Genomic DNA, 15826 nt, shown 5'->3' on the forward strand with positions numbered 1-15826 from the left:
ACCAGACCGAAGCGTATGTACAGGAGCACTAATACAAACCTCTTTCCCAAAAAGTAATTGGAATGCGACTTTTTCTTCATGGATTTTTGATTCTGACGTGTTTTGTAAAGTGTGGATTATTTGACTGCAGTTTGCGCTCTGGAGAATCATTCTTAAGGACAATGGGACGGCAAGTACTGCTGTGTTTCTCGCTGGCTTTTGTCGGATGTGCGCTGGGACAGATCAGTTATTCTATTCCAGAAGAAATGGCCAGAGGCTCGTTGGTCGGTAATATTGCTCATGATTTAGGGCTCGATGCTAAGCGGCTGCAGTTGCGTAAAGCTCGTATTCACACAGGGGAAAGTGAGGAATACATTCAGTTTAACAAGGAGAGAGGCGTCCTCGTTATTAAAGAGAAAATAGACCGCGAGGTCCTTTGTGGACAAACGACACCGTGTGCTCTGCATTATGAGATCGTTTTAGAAAATCCAATCGAAGTATTTCCCATAAGTGTTGAAGTTACAGATATTAACGACAATCCTCCATTATTTGATAAACAAGAAAGGCGGTTTGAAATCAGTGAAATAGCTGCTGTTGGCTCTAAATTTATGCTGGAAAGAGCAATAGATCCTGATATAGGACGCAATGGTCTGCAGAGCTATACTCTAAAGCCCAGTGATAATTTTATCCTCAAACTGCATGACCAATCAGACGGAGGCAAAAAGGTGGAGATGATTTTGCAAAAGCCCCTTGACAGAGAGAAAGAGGAGATTGTTTCCTTACTGTTGACAGCGGTAGATGGAGGAGAGCCACAGCGGTCAGGGACTATGATTATTCACATTACAGTGTTAGATGCCAATGACAATGCTCCTGTTTTTACCCAATCCATTTACGAAGCGAGTATTAAAGAAAACGCTGTGAAGGGGACGCTCATAACGCAGGTCAGCGCCAGCGACGCAGACAAAGGCAGCAATGGAGAGGTTAGTTATGTCATCGGAAACAGCATGACAAGTGGATCAAAACTCTTCATAATAACAGAAGAAGGAAAAATTCTTCTTAATGGACTAATTGACTACGAAAAAATAAAAATATATGAAATCGATATAGAAGGAACTGATCGAGGAGGTCTCTCTGATTCCTCTAAAGTTATAATTGAGTTAAAGGATATAAACGACAACAATCCTATCATTAGACTGATTTCAAAATCAGAAATAATAGTAGAGAATTCTCCATCTGAGACAGTGGTAGCTGTAATGAATGTAAACGACCCGGATTCAGAGGGAAACGGCAAAGTCCACTGTGTAATTAATAAGAATATTCCTTTTGCAATTTCATCGTCTGCTAATAATTTATATAATATAATCACAGACGGTGAATTAGACAGAGAAAGAGACTCACAGTATAACATCACAGTCACGTGTTCAGATGAGGGCGTGCTCTCTCTCTCCAGCAGCGTCACTCTCACCTTACACGTCTCTGACGTGAATGACAACGCGCCTGTCTTTGACAGGAGCTCGTATGAGGCCTACATTGTAGAAAACAACAGCCCGGGCCTCTCTATATTCACAGTGAAAGCCACAGACGCGGACTGGAACCAGAATGCGCGTGTCTCTTACATACTGGAGGACTCCTCTGTTAACGGAGTGCCGGTCTCCTCATATGTGTCCGTGAGTGCAGATAGCGGAGTCATCCACGCAGTGCGCTCCTTTGACTACGAGCAGATCAAGGATTTCCAGTTGTGCGTCAAAGCGCAGGACGGAGGCTCTCCTCCTCTCAGCAGCAATGTGACTGTGAAAATCCTGGTCCAGGACCAGAACGACAACGCCCCTCAGGTGCTGTACCCAGTCCAGACTGGGGGCTCTCTGGTGGCTGAGATGGTGCCTCGTTCAGCAGATGTGGGCTATCTGGTCACTAAAGTGGTGGCTGTGGATGTGGACTCTGGACAGAATGCCTGGCTCTCCTATAAACTGCAGAAAGCCGCAGACAGGGCGCTGTTTGAAGTGGGCTCACAGAATGGAGAAATAAGAACTATCCGCCAAGTGACTGATAAAGATGCAGTCAAACAGAGACTGTCTGTTATAGTGGAGGACAACGGGCAGCCCTCTCGTTCAGCTACAGTCATTGTTAACGTGGCGGTGGCGGACAGCTTTCCTGAAGTTCTGTCTGAGTTCACTGACTTTACGCACGACAAGGAGTACAATGACAACCTGACTTTTTACTTAGTGCTTGCTCTGGCTGTAGTCTCCTTTCTGTTCATCACGTGTGTAGTGGTCATTATATCAGTGAAAATCTACAGATGGAGACAGTCTCGCATCCTGTATCACTCCAATCTGCCAGTGATCCCATATTATCCTCCACGTTACTCAGACACTCTGGGCTCAGGGACTCTCCCACACGTGTACAATTACGACACGTGCAGGACCACAGACTCCAGAAAGAGTGACTGTAAGTTTGGCGGAGCTGGTAGTCAGAACGTGCTGATAATGGATCCCAGTGCAACAGGGACGATCCAGCGGATCCAGAGTGAGAAGAACATCCTGGACGAACCAGACTCTCCTCTGGAGGTTTGCATCTCTATTATGTTTCCTTCAAGTTGGTGCTGCTTTTTATTGTGCAGGTTTGTCTGTTTCTGTTTCAGTACCTCGGACAGCGAAAGATTCCGAGCCTTTTACTATTTAATTATGTTGACTTGTATTGTTGTAATGTTTCAATAATGCTTTAATCCCGATAGTAATAATCAAAATATCAACTGTAATAGTTTACAGAAAAAATATAAGCAGGCTTCTTTAACACTTGCAGTTTCATACTCTGAACTCACTGGGCCGCTGTTTACCAGCGTCGCAGAGAGTTATAGTCCAGTGTTTTTACTAGCGCATCCCCTTCATCACGTCAGAATAGTCAACCAGACCGAAGCGTACGTACAGGAGCACTAATACAAACATATTTCCCTAAAAGAAATTGGAATGCGACTTTTTCTTCATGGATTTTAGATTTTGACGTGTTTTGTAAAGTGGATTATTTGACTGCAGTTTGCGCTCTGGAGAATCATTCTTAAGGACAATGGGACGGCAAGTACTGCTGTGTTTCTCGCTGGCTTTTGTCGGATGTGCGCTGGGACAGATCAGTTATTCTATTCCAGAAGAAATGGCCAGAGGCTCGTTGGTCGGTAATATTGCCCATGATTTAGGGCTCGGTGTTAAGCGGCTGCAGTTGCGTAAAGCTCGTATTCACACAGGGGAAAGTGAGGAATACATTCAGTTTAACAAGGAGAGAGGCGTCTTCGTTATTAAAGAGAAAATAGACCGCGAGGCACTTTGTGGACAAACAACACCGTGTGCTCTGCATTATGAGATCGTTTTAGAAAATCCAATTGAAGTATTTCCCATCAGTGTTGATGTTACAGATATTAACGACAATCCTCCATCATTTGATGAAGAAGAAAGGCGGTTTGAAATCAGTGAATCCGCTGTAGTTGGCTCTAAATTTATGCTGGAAAAAGCTATAGATCCTGATATAGGACGCAATGGTCTGCAGAGTTATACTCTAAAGCCCAGTGATAATTTTATCCTCAAACTGCATGACCAATCAGACGGAGGCAAAAAGGTGGAGATGATTTTGCAAAAGCCCCTTGACAGAGAGAAAGAGGAGATTGTTTCCTTACTATTGACAGCGGTAGATGGAGGAGAGCCACAGCGGTCAGGGACTATGATTATTCACATTACAGTGTTAGATATTAATGATAATGCTCCTGTTTTTACCCAATCCATTTACAAAGCGAGTATTAAAGAAAACGCTGTGAAGGGGACGCTCATAACGCAGGTCAGCGCCAGCGACGCAGACAAAGGCAGCAATGGAGAGGTTAGTTATGTCATCGGGAACAGTAGGACAAGCACATCAAAACTTTTCCAAATTACAGAAGAAGGAAAAATTCTTCTTAAAGGACTAATTGACTACGAAAAAGTAAAACTATATGAACTTGATATAGAAGCAACTGATCGAGGAGGTCTGTCTGATTCCTCTAAAGTTATAATTGAGTTAAACGATATAAACGACAACAATCCTATCATTAGACTAATTTCCAAATCAGAAATAATAGGAGAGAATTCTCCATCTGAGACCGTGGTAGCTGTAATGAATGTAAACGACCCAGATTCAGAGGAAAACGGCAAAGTCCACTGTGTAATTAATAAGAATATTCCTTTTGTAATTTCATCTTCTGCTAAGAATTTATATAATATTATCACAGACAGTGAATTAGACAGAGAAAGAGACTCTCAATACAACATCACAGTCACGTGTTCAGATGAGGGCGTGCCCTCTCTCTCCAGCAGCGTCACTCTCACCTTACACATCTCTGATGTGAATGACAACGCGCCTGTCTTTGACAGGAGCTCGTATGAGGCCTACATTGTAGAAAACAACAGCCCGGGCCTCTCTATATTCACAGTGAAAGCCACAGACGCGGACTGGAACCAGAATGCGCGTGTCTCTTACATACTGGAGGACTCCTCTGTTAGCGGAGTGCCGGTCTCCTCATATGTGTCCGTGAGTGCAGATAGCGGAGTCATCCACGCAGTGCGCTCCTTTGACTACGAGCAGATCAAGGATTTCCAGTTGTGCGTCAAAGCGCAGGACGGAGGCTCTCCTCCTCTCAGCAGCAATGTGACTGTGAAAATCCTGGTCCAGGACCAGAACGACAACGCCCCTCAGGTGCTGTACCCAGTCCAGACTGGGGGCTCTCTGGTGGCTGAGATGGTGCCTCGTTCAGCAGATGTGGGCTATCTGGTCACTAAAGTGGTGGCTGTGGATGTGGACTCTGGACAGAATGCCTGGCTCTCCTATAAACTGCAGAAAGCCGCAGACAGGTCGCTGTTTGAAGTGGGCTCACAGAATGGAGAAATAAGAACTATCCGCCAAGTGACTGATAAAGATGCAGTCAAACAGAGACTGTCTGTTATAGTGGAGGACAACGGGCAGCCCTCTCGTTCAGCTACAGTCATTGTTAACGTGGCGGTGGCGGACAGCTTTCCTGAAGTTCTGTCTGAGTTCACTGACTTTACGCACGACAAGGAGTACAATGACAACCTGACTTTTTACTTAGTGCTGGCTCTGGCTGTAGTCTCCTTTCTGTTCATCACGTGTGTAGTGGTCATTATATCAGTGAAAATCTACAGATGGAGACAGTCTCGCATCCTGTATCACTCCAATCTGCCAGTGATCCCATATTATCCTCCACGTTACTCAGACACTCTGGGCTCAGGGACTCTCCCACACGTGTACAATTACGACACGTGCAGGACCACAGACTCCAGAAAGAGTGACTGTAAGTTTGGCGGAGCTGGTAGTCAGAACGTGCTGATAATGGATCCCAGTGCAACAGGGACGATGCAGCGGATCCAGAGTGAGAAGAACATCCTGGACGAACCAGACTCTCCTCTAGAGGTTTGACATGTTTAGCGTTCTTTCCGTTTCAGTTCAACAAAGAGCTTCTTTGCATATTATTAGGCTCGTTTTTGTTTTTACACTCTCTTGGTCTTTTCATCTCGTTTGTATTTGTTACATGTTTATTTAGCATTTGTAACGTTTAACAATCTCCCCGTAGGCCTAACTTGTTTACCTATGACTTAATTCAATAATATCCTTTTTAACAAGTCTGGAATAGTTGAGTTGCAATTATACTGTAACTACTCCGAGTGTCGCTATTGCCCATGTTCTACTAAATGTACTGAGAGCTTTTTGTACCTCCCATCACATATTCGTCCGTGAAGAAGCCGTGCGCCGCACACATCTTCTGGAAACAAACGGACATATTCATCGTCTGGGAATAATACGTTCTGGGAATACCCTTGAAACATTGTCATTTCTTTTCTTTCTTTTGCTTAGTGACTGAAGATTGTAAGTCAAGTAAATCCTGCTGTTTTGGAGATCGTGTTGAACAGAACAATGAGAGTGCAAGTGGTGACGTTTTTGTCCTTCTGCTTATGGAGCTCGACGCTTGGACACATCAGATACTCTGTTCCGGAGGAATTACCAAAAGGTTACGTTATTGGTGACATCGCAAAGGATTTGGGGGTGGATTTGAAAAGGCTAAAATCAGGAAATGCACGCATTTTTACGCATGAAACCAGTGAATTTGTGCAGCTGAACAACGAAAAGGGAGTGCTGCTTGTTAAAGATAGAATAGACCGAGAGGCACTGTGTGGACAAGAAGCGCTTTGTACGTTACAATTTCAGATTATTTTAGAGAATCCCATGGAAATTCACAGTGTTACTATTGAAATAAAAGATGTGAACGACAATTCACCTTTCTTTGAAAAGGATAAAGCTCATTTTAAAATTAGTGAATCTGCTGTTAATGGAGCTAAATTTATACTCGACAGCGCAGTTGATTATGATGTCGGTATTAATGGTTTGAAGACGTACAGCCTCGAACCAAGAGACAATTTTATCATAAAATTAAATGATCAAGTGGATGGTTCTAATAATGTCAAAATGGTTTTAGTGAAACCTCTTGACAGAGAAAAGAGTGAGCACTTGTCTTTAGTTTTGACCGCGCTTGATGGAGGAGAGCCGCAGATGTCTGGAACAATGCAGATTCTAATAACTGTATTGGACGCTAATGACAATGCTCCTGTTTTTACAAATCCAATGTATAAAGCGTCCATAAAGGAGAATGCACCACTTGGAACAGTAGTGATGACTGTGACTGCTACAGATGCAGATCAGGGCGCTAATGGTAAAATTACGTACTCCGTGTCTAGTATGCCAGATAATGCACGTGGAATATTTGAAATAAATCCAGAAAGTGGTGAAATTGTGTTGAAAGGAAATGTTGATTTCGAAAAAGCCCAAACATTTCAACTTAATATACTAGCAAGTGATGATGGGAGCTTAGTCGACTCCTGCAAGGTGATTATTGACGTCACAGATGTAAATGACAACAGACCAGACATACACGTCTTATCTAAAATAAATAGTATATCTGAAGATACAAAGCCTGAGACAGTTGTCACAATGATAAATATTCGTGATGTAGATTCTGCTGAAAATGGGAAGGTGCAGTGCTTTATCAATGATAATATTCCATTTGAATTAAAATCTACAAATAAGAACTTCTTTAGTTTAATGACAGATGGTAATTTAGACAGAGAACAGGCCTCACAGTATAACATCACAGTCACGTGTTCAGATGAGGGCGTGCCCTCTCTCTCCAGCAGCGTCACTCTCACCTTACACATCTCTGATGTGAATGACAACGCGCCTGTCTTTGACAGGAGCTCGTATGAGGCCTACATTGTAGAAAACAACAGCCCAGGCCTCTCTATATTCACAGTGAAAGCCACAGACGCGGACTGGAACCAGAATGCGCGTGTCTCTTACATACTGGAGGACTCCTCTGTTAACGGAGTGCCGGTCTCCTCATATGTGTCCGTGAGTGCAGATAGCGGAGTCATCCACGCAGTGCGCTCCTTTGACTACGAGCAGATCAAGGATTTCCAGTTGTGCGTCAAAGCGCAGGACGGAGGCTCTCCTCCTCTCAGCAGCAATGTGACTGTGAAAATCCTGGTCCAGGACCAGAATGACAACGCCCCTCAGGTGCTGTACCCAGTCCAGACTGGGGGCTCTCTGGTGGCTGAGATGGTGCCTCGTTCAGCAGATGTGGGCTATCTGGTCACTAAAGTGGTGGCTGTGGATGTGGACTCTGGACAGAATGCCTGGCTCTCCTATAAACTGCAGAAAGCCGCAGACAGGGCGCTGTTTGAAGTGGGCTCACAGAATGGAGAAATAAGAACTATCCGCCAAGTGACTGATAAAGATGCAGTCAAACAGAGACTGTCTGTTATAGTGGAGGACAACGGGCAGCCCTCTCGTTCAGCTACAGTCATTGTTAACGTGGCGGTGGCGGACAGCTTTCCTGAAGTTCTGTCTGAGTTCACTGACTTTACGCACGACAAGGAGTACAATGACAACCTGACTTTTTACTTAGTGCTGGCTCTGGCTGTAGTCTCTTTTCTGTTCATCACGTGTGTAGTGGTCATTATATCAGTGAAAATCTACAGATGGAGACAGTCTCGCGTCCTGTATCACTCCAATCTGCCAGTGATCCCATATTATCCTCCACGTTACTCAGACACTCTGGGCTCAGGGACTCTCCCGCACGTGTATAATTATGACACGTGCAGGACCACAGACTCCAGAAAGAGTGACTGTAAGTTTGGCGTAGCTGGTAGTCAGAACGTGCTGATAATGGATCCCAGTGCAACAGGGACGATGCAGCGGATCCAGAGTGAGAAGAGCATCCTGGACGAACCAGACTCTCCTCTAGAGGTTTGACGTTTACAGTATTCTCTCTGTTTTGGTACCATGGAGAGTGACACTTCTTTGCATATAATTAGCCCCACATTGTCTTTGTTTTTTGCGTGTCTCTTGGTTTCTCCATCTCCTATTTATTTTTTAACATATTGTACTGCCTCAGAATACTGACTGGTAGATGACCAGCAAACTTGATGTCCTTAATTTGCTTTATGATTGAACTGGGAATAATTCCCAGCTGGCGGGCATTTTCTGGTTGGTTTCCTCCAGTGCTTCCTGTACCAATAAAAGCATTTACAATTGACTCCTCCCCCCTCGGACCAGGATTCCCCTGAAAAAGAGTGACTAGGTTAAAAAAAATACATAAATTCAAGACCAAGGTATAATCTAACTCTAGGCTCACAGTGCATAGTAAACATTCCCAATAGCCAACAGTTTGTCCTTGTGATACAAAGTAGACAAACAAACATAGGAAATAGAACAATTGCTATTGCAGAACTATTACAATAGCTGCATTTCTGATTTGTATCGTTGAACACTATCTCCTTGTTTTTTGGGGAAAATTAATGAAAATGTTATTAATTTTAGGATCATGGTTTGGATTAATAGAATTGCAATGATACTGTATAAACTCAAAGTGCTGCTGTTGCCCATGTTCTACAAAATGTACTGAGAGCTTTTTGTACCTTCCATCACATCTTTATCTGTGAAGGTGAAGGTGAAGGTGAAACATTTTCATCTTATGAAAGCCACTCTGAGTGACTGGAGATTGTGAGCAAAGTACCTCATGTTTTTTGAGAAGGTGTGGGACCGAACAATGAGAATGGGTTCCAATTAATCAGGGACGATGGAACATAGTGAGAAGAGCATCTTGGACGAACCAGACTCTACTCCTGAGGTTAAATACTTGTAGTGGTCCTTCTGTTTTAGTACCAGGGAAAGCAACATGTGGGTGTAACACTTAGTGCTGACATCTCAAAATAGTTCAATATTTGTTCCTTGGAGTTCTTTGGATGATAAGGAATATTTTTCCCACATGCATTTTAATGAATACACCAGATTTTATTTGATAGTGTAGACATTTTATTGTACAGATTATTACGTTAAATCCCAGTTAATTAATGATAGTGCAGAAACATACATTTGTGCACAAAGCTTGATAGTGCTCAATTACATTTACTTATACTTTTTAGAGTGTTTTTTTGGACTGTATACTTTTTTTCTTATTTGAGTAAACTTTAGTTTGATGTAACATTACTTTAACTTTAGTAAAAGGTTTGGTTCCTCTTCCCACTGTGTGTAAATATATTTAAGTGCCACAAGCTTTATGTTGACAGTTTGAAAGGATTTCAACATTTGTGTTTCTTGCACAGCTCCTTTAAATTGATGGTTATATTTTTGGAATTGTTGTGTCTACTGTTTAAAAATAACAGTTTGTATGCATTTTTTTAATTGTTCCAATTCACTCCAAATTGTACATCAAATGTTGCATTCAGACAGGTACTCTTAAAGTTACTCATGAGTAATAACTTCCTCAAGTCTTTTTTACTCTTACTTGATCAATTTCTTGGACCACTACTTTTTTACTTCTACTTGAGTCTTTTTATTTTGAAGTAACGTTTCTCTTTCAAGTACAATTGTTGGCTGCTCTACCAACCTGTTTTTGCCTTTTTTGGTTGGTTTTTTTGTGCCTTCTCAGTTCTGCAGTTTTGTTAACTTCCTCTAAGTGCCGCTGTTTTCTTTCCTTATGACGTCTTTCTTTCTGAATTACATTTCCACAGCCCACTTTAGCCTTTTCTCATCGACACTGAAAATGCGTTTCCAGTTCCAGTGATCTTTATTCTTGGATGTCTTGGATGTGACTAAATACACTATCAGGATGTCTTTCAGTCGAGATTTTGTCACGAGATTGATGCCTTTCTGGAGTATTTTAATGTGCGCCTTTGTCACAGACGCGGTGCTTGGACATGTCCGCTATTCTATCCCCGAGGAGATGGCGACCGGTTCCGTGGTCGGTAATATTGTACACGACTTGGGTTTGGATGCGAAGAGACTCAAATCTCGTCGCGCTCGGATATTTACTGAGGACGGCAGTGAGTACATTGGTTTGGATTCCGCAAAGGGGACACTGGTCGTGGCTAAAAGGATGGACAGAGAAGAATTGTGCGAGCAATTTTCCCCATGCTCTTTATTTCCAGATCATTTTAGAGAATCCAATGGAGCTGCATCGGATTGACGTAGAGATCACTGACATAAACGACAATGCACCGCTTTTCTCCAAAAACGAATATAGTTTTGAGATAGTTGAATCGACCTTGCATGGAGCTCGTTATTCGCTCGAAAGTGCCAAAGATCCAGATGTCGCAAAGAACACAATTCAAACGTACAAGTTAAACCCTACCGACAATTTTAAATTAAACATCGTTTCCCGTTCTGATGGATCAAAATATATTGAAATGGTTCTTCACACAGCTCTAGACAGAGAGAAACAGGAGGGCCTTACATTAACATTGATTGCGTATGATGGCGGTGACCCAAAGAAATCTGGCTCTGTGAAAATTCATGTCGTTGTTTTAGATGCTAACGACAACGCACCGGTGTTCACTCAGTCTGTGTACCGGGTGACAGTGGCGGAAAATACGGGAAGCGGCTCCGTTATCTCAAAAGTCAGTGCGACAGACAACGATAAAGGGTCAAACGGAGATGTGGTCTATGGGTTTTCCCGGCATACAGATGGCGCATCTCTTTTTAATATACACTCACATACGGGTGAAATAACCGTTGCTGGCATGTTAGATTTTGAAAAGGCTAAACATTATGAAATTGACGTTGAAGCGAAAGACAAAGGTGGTCTTATGGATACGTGCAAGGTGCTGTTAGAAATTACAGATGTGAATGACAATGCCCCCCTTATAAGCATCATTTCTCTTTCAAACCCTGTACCCGAGGATTCAGCTTCTGGTACTGTTATTGCGATGCTTAACATAAAAGATTTAGACACGGATAAAAACGGTCAAATCAAATGTTTTATTGACTCAAACTTGCCATTCAATATCAAAAAGTCATCTGCTAATTTCTATACGTTGGTTACAGATGATGACTTAGACCGCGAAACAGAGCCTGAATATAACATAACAATAACAGCCCGAGATGAGGGCTCACCTCCTTATTCTACAAACAAAACAATACATTTAAGACTGTCTGATGTTAATGACCATGTCCCAGTGTTCCAGCAGCAGTCTTTGACCGCATTTATCCCTGAAAACAATTCACCTGGTTTCTCATTTATTTCAGTCAAAGCCACTGATCTAGATGCAGGGAACAATGCACACATTTCCTATTTCTTGGAAGATAGTATAGTCAATGGACAGAAAGCCTCGTATTATTTCTCAGTTAATGCAGAGACTGGAGCTTTAATTGCTGTGCGATCTCTAGATTATGAGCAAACTAAATATTTTACCATTTCTGTAAAAGCGCTGGACGGAGGCTCTCCTCCTCTCAGCAGCAATGTGACTGTGAAAATCCTGGTCCAGGACCAGAACGACAACGCCCCTCAGGTGCTGTACCCAGTCCAGACTGGGGGCTCTCTGGTGGCTGAGATGGTGCCTCGTTCAGCAGATGTGGGCTATCTGGTCACTAAAGTGGTGGCTGTGGATGTGGACTCTGGACAGAATGCCTGGCTCTGCTATAAACTGCAGAAAGCTGCAGACAAGGCGCTGTTTGAAGTGGGCTCACAGAATGGAGAAATAAGAACTATCCGCCAAGTGACTGATAAAGATGCAGTCAAACAGAGACTGTCTGTTATAGTGGAGGACAACGGGCAGCCCTCTCGTTCAGCTACAGTCATTGTTAACGTGGCGGTGGCGGACAGCTTTCCTGAAGTTCTGTCTGAGTTCACTGACTTTACGCACGACAAGGAGTACAATGACAACCTGACTTTTTACTTAATGCTTGCTCTGGCTGTAGTCTCCTTTCTGTTCATCACGTGTGTAGTGGTCATTATATCAGTGAAAATCTACAGATGGAGACATGAGCGTCACTTCTATAAATCAAGTGGGAATCTTCCTGTGATTCCATACTATCCACCCCTTTATGCAGACGCAGGTGGAACTGGGTCCTTAAAGCCGAGCTCTAACTATGAGGTGTATGGAACTACTGACTCTCAATTGAGCCACATAAAGTCTCCAAGATCCTGCAGTCAAAACAATCTGACTTTTGACCTTAGTGTCGCCAGTACACTGCCAAGGCAAAGGTCAGAGATGGAGAGTAAATTTGCAGAGGTGAGATATGTATCTTATACATCCATTCAACTCTGTCTGTCAATGTGTGTTGTTGCTCTTATCTTACTTAGTTTTGTCTTATCAAATGTATACAAGACAGTTCAGTTGTGTAAACATCACAAATATGGGAGTCACTTCTGATTGGCAGTTCTTTCTATAGATGTGCAGCTTTGAATGTCTCCCAACGAAGCTTTAGTCATATACTTATGAGACTGCACTAGCTGTTTCTATTAATCTAAGCCAATGGTACAGATCCCTCTTGCAAAAGGCATCACATTTTCCCTGACCTAGTTCCAGCGTTGTATGGTGCATGAGCATTAAGCCGCAAATAGACAGATAGATGTTGGTTGAGCGATTAAAACATGAAGTTTGTAAAATGTCTGCTAAAATGGGTTGTAATGTTCATCATATTAAAGCGTTGTTTAGCTTGTTAGGGCTGTTGTGATTGAGAATGGAGAGGGGAACCATCATTGCTGGTGCTGGTGAGTGAGAGAAAATAGAGGGCAAGCAGTGATGCAGCGGGGGAGGGGAGGAGGCACGTGGTTCAGCTAGTCTCTCCCATCCCTGATTTGTGTTTGTGATGTAGGAAGCCATTTTGAGCTTCTCTTTGTTCAAAAAGAGGTTTATGTCAAATTGATTCATGTGGCTTTTTAATTATTCTCCACATGTGTATAAGACAAAACAGCTACATATTTTGGCGATATCTGGTCAATATTTGTGTTTATTGTAGCAGGTGTTTTCCATAAAGCTTGAGCACAGAAAATACACAAGGCTGTATCAGTGCTGTATTTGAGCAGCATTAGAGCTGTATTTGAGCTGTATTAGAGCAGCATTAGAGCTGTATTTTGTGCTGTGAGGGCACAGGATTGCTCTCTCGCAGGTTGGTAGTGAAACTGGACTGTGAATGTATTTTTCCTCTTTATACTTTTTTATGTGACACAATGCACTGTATACTTGAGTTTATAGTAATTTTATATTATATAGTTTGTGGAAAGTGATCTTTGCATTAAAAAATAAATAATAATAATAGAGTAAAATAGAGACTAATCTATCTTCTTCCTAAGTTGCTCTGGATTCTTTAATGAAAACAAATCAGCACAAAATACTTGTTGATCTTTAAATATCTAAGACAAATTTAATAAAAAAGGACTAATTAAACTATCCTCATTTTGTTTTTTGTTGGTGGTTAACAGAGCTTATATATTTATTGAAACTTGGATGCTGAAATTGATTTAAGGCATATTATTTTTCTATCATTGTGATACTGACTAGTATTGTTTTTCCTTAAATGCAATGCAATCTTTACCTGAATGAAAACGTTACAGTTATAGGAGGAAATAATTATGAGTTCTAAGATGTTTTATCTTTTGGACATTTGTTTTTTGTTTATTTGGCAATTGCAGTGTTTTGTTTCATGGGTGAATGTGAAGTCAAATTCATAGCTTTTGCATATTGATTTGAATAATGGAAAACATTTTGAAAACATAAAGGTGACCACAACCATTTTGAAGTACACTAACAATGTTGAGATGTGAAGATATTTGTTTTATCATGGGTAGAATCACAGCAGTTTATCGAGCAGCTGATCCCACATTCACGTATAGGAATAAACTACAAAATCAAGAGATCATTTTTGCTTGTGCTTTTGGGGTTTGCTTTATGTTTTTGAACTATTTAAAAAAACATCCTTTGACCTTTGACAGTCAATGAACAATTTGTTTCTAATCACAATCAATAATCACTTTATTCTGAAGAAAGTGGGAGTGATTCATGCATTTAATTGGTTCGATTTGATTATGACACAGTTGCAATTAATGTGCTACAAGTTATTGTTTAAAGGTGGCATTTAGAGATATTTTCACAAGTCAAAAGATAAATTGAATATCTTTTTAAAATAAGGTTCCTTATTTAACTATTTACTGGAAGAATTAAAAAAAAACCTTGTTATTTGAGTATTTTAAAGGCATTTGTAAGAAAGTATCACTTATTACTCTTATGTTATTAAACTATTTAATAAGCAGCTTATTAAGGTTCTTACAGAATGTGTACATTGTTTACTAACACCTACATATATTTATGAATTAATTTACTTATTGATATTCATAAGGTAATATAAGCCATCTTCAATTGTTTAAGTGCTTATGAACAAATAACTAGTGCTTATTAATGCCCTTTAAACAGTTTACCAAGTAACTTTATTTTTGCGTTACCATCTTTCTGTTTTCTAATTGATACGTTTCATCACACTGAAGCTTGTGTATTGTGAAGACTGTGTACAGCAGTTACGTATATAAGTATAAGTCAGTCCTGCTTCCTCTCCTGATGTGAGTCGTGCCATCTCCCCTCCCCCTCTCCAGCTGCACCACCCTGCAGCACACAGGGAGAAAAGGCAGAAAGGGCGAGACATTTGCCGCAAAGGACATTTGATTTTGCCAATAAATGGTCAGAGATGCACCATTTCTACCAACAATCCATAGTTGTATTCATAGATCGAGACAGAAGTGGTGTACAAATCAACAAACAGGCTATGATGTGTCATTTAGAATATGTAATAAGTGAATTGTCTTCTGCCATTTTGCTTTTAATGTCATTTGAACAGAAACAGCTTGCCTTCTCGAGCTGGTTTTGCTGCATTTTGCTTTTGTAAGGATAGGTGCAGAAGGCAGCAGGATGGGATGCGAGTGAGGTGGGCTGTGTTGCCATAGAAACAAGCTGACTCACGGGCAGGACTGTACCATGTTGACAGAATTAGAGGGGGTGTCCGGGAGTCGCTGCTGTCTCTGGGATGGCGCAGTTGCCTTTATGTGGTGATGCTTTGAGAGGGAAAGACACCCCGCAGTGGCACCGGGATGTGATGAGTCTGGTGTCTGAGGACGGGGGAGGAAAGCAGGGAGAGGTTCAACATGGCTGCTTGTTCTTTTTGTCCAAAATAGAGCCCTTGTTTGTCTGTTAAAGAAGCCTGCACATCTCTTATGGGTTTTTGCCTGCTGTAAATTCCCAAAATAATGCACATAATTCAATTGCATATTACAGTATTCAATTAATACACTGTTATTTGGTATTATTTTGAATGCTCGGTGCTGTGCTTACACTAAGAGGTGATAATAGGTTATAAACATGTTTGATATACATTATAGACAGTAGAGATGTTGCTTTGTCCATGTTTGCCATGTTTCACACAAGCAAACGTGAATAATACATGGGAGTGGACCAGGGCATCGCCTTTAGGCCCTCTGCTGGTGCAATGAGGGAGC

The 15826-nt window shown here is 41.7% G+C and overlaps 2 protein-coding genes and 1 pseudogene across 34 annotated transcripts in view; all 3 read left to right on the plus strand.

The window, feature by feature from the left end:
• Positions 1 to 15826, plus strand: part of LOC140354591 (protocadherin gamma-A10-like) — a 207975-nt gene that overhangs the window by 150898 nt on the left and 41251 nt on the right. For 2 of the 33 annotated variants that reach the window (XM_072439671.1, XM_072439689.1), the window contains exon 1: positions 3025 to 5421. The exons of 29 other annotated variants lie outside the window; for them this stretch is intronic. In XM_072439671.1, the coding sequence (XP_072295772.1) occupies positions 3040 to 5421 (2382 nt within the window). In that variant the 5' untranslated portion in view covers positions 3025 to 3039. Of the gene's footprint in view, positions 1 to 3024; positions 5422 to 5886; positions 8308 to 15826 lie in introns of those variants that run through there. 2 more of the 33 variants (XM_072439688.1, XM_072439670.1) reach the window with 2 other exon arrangements.
• On the plus strand, positions 49 to 2658 carry LOC140348235 (protocadherin beta-16-like). Its single transcript, XM_072434296.1, has 2 exons — positions 49 to 2571; positions 2618 to 2658. The coding sequence occupies exons 1-2, from the start codon at positions 63 to 65 to the stop codon at positions 2656 to 2658; spliced, it is 2550 nt and encodes an 849-aa protein (XP_072290397.1). The 5' UTR covers positions 49 to 62.
• On the plus strand, positions 10002 to 13460 carry LOC140348249 (protocadherin gamma-A11-like; annotated as a pseudogene).

Source organism: Eucyclogobius newberryi, unplaced genomic scaffold (genome assembly GCF_026437365.1).
Source record: "Eucyclogobius newberryi isolate DKJ021-1_F unplaced genomic scaffold, fEucNew1.0.hap1 SCAF_11, whole genome shotgun sequence".
NCBI classification, from domain to species: domain Eukaryota; kingdom Metazoa; phylum Chordata; class Actinopteri; order Gobiiformes; family Gobiidae; genus Eucyclogobius; species Eucyclogobius newberryi.

Coding starts and splice junctions, on each gene's coding strand:
- LOC140348235 (XM_072434296.1), top strand. CDS start 63: ATGCGACTTTTTCTTCATGGATTTTTGATTCTGACGTGTTTTGTAAAG. Junction 2,572..2,617: donor CTCTATTATGTTTCCTTCAA/GTTGGTGCTGCT, acceptor TTTCTGTTTCAG/TACCTCGGACAGCGAAAGAT.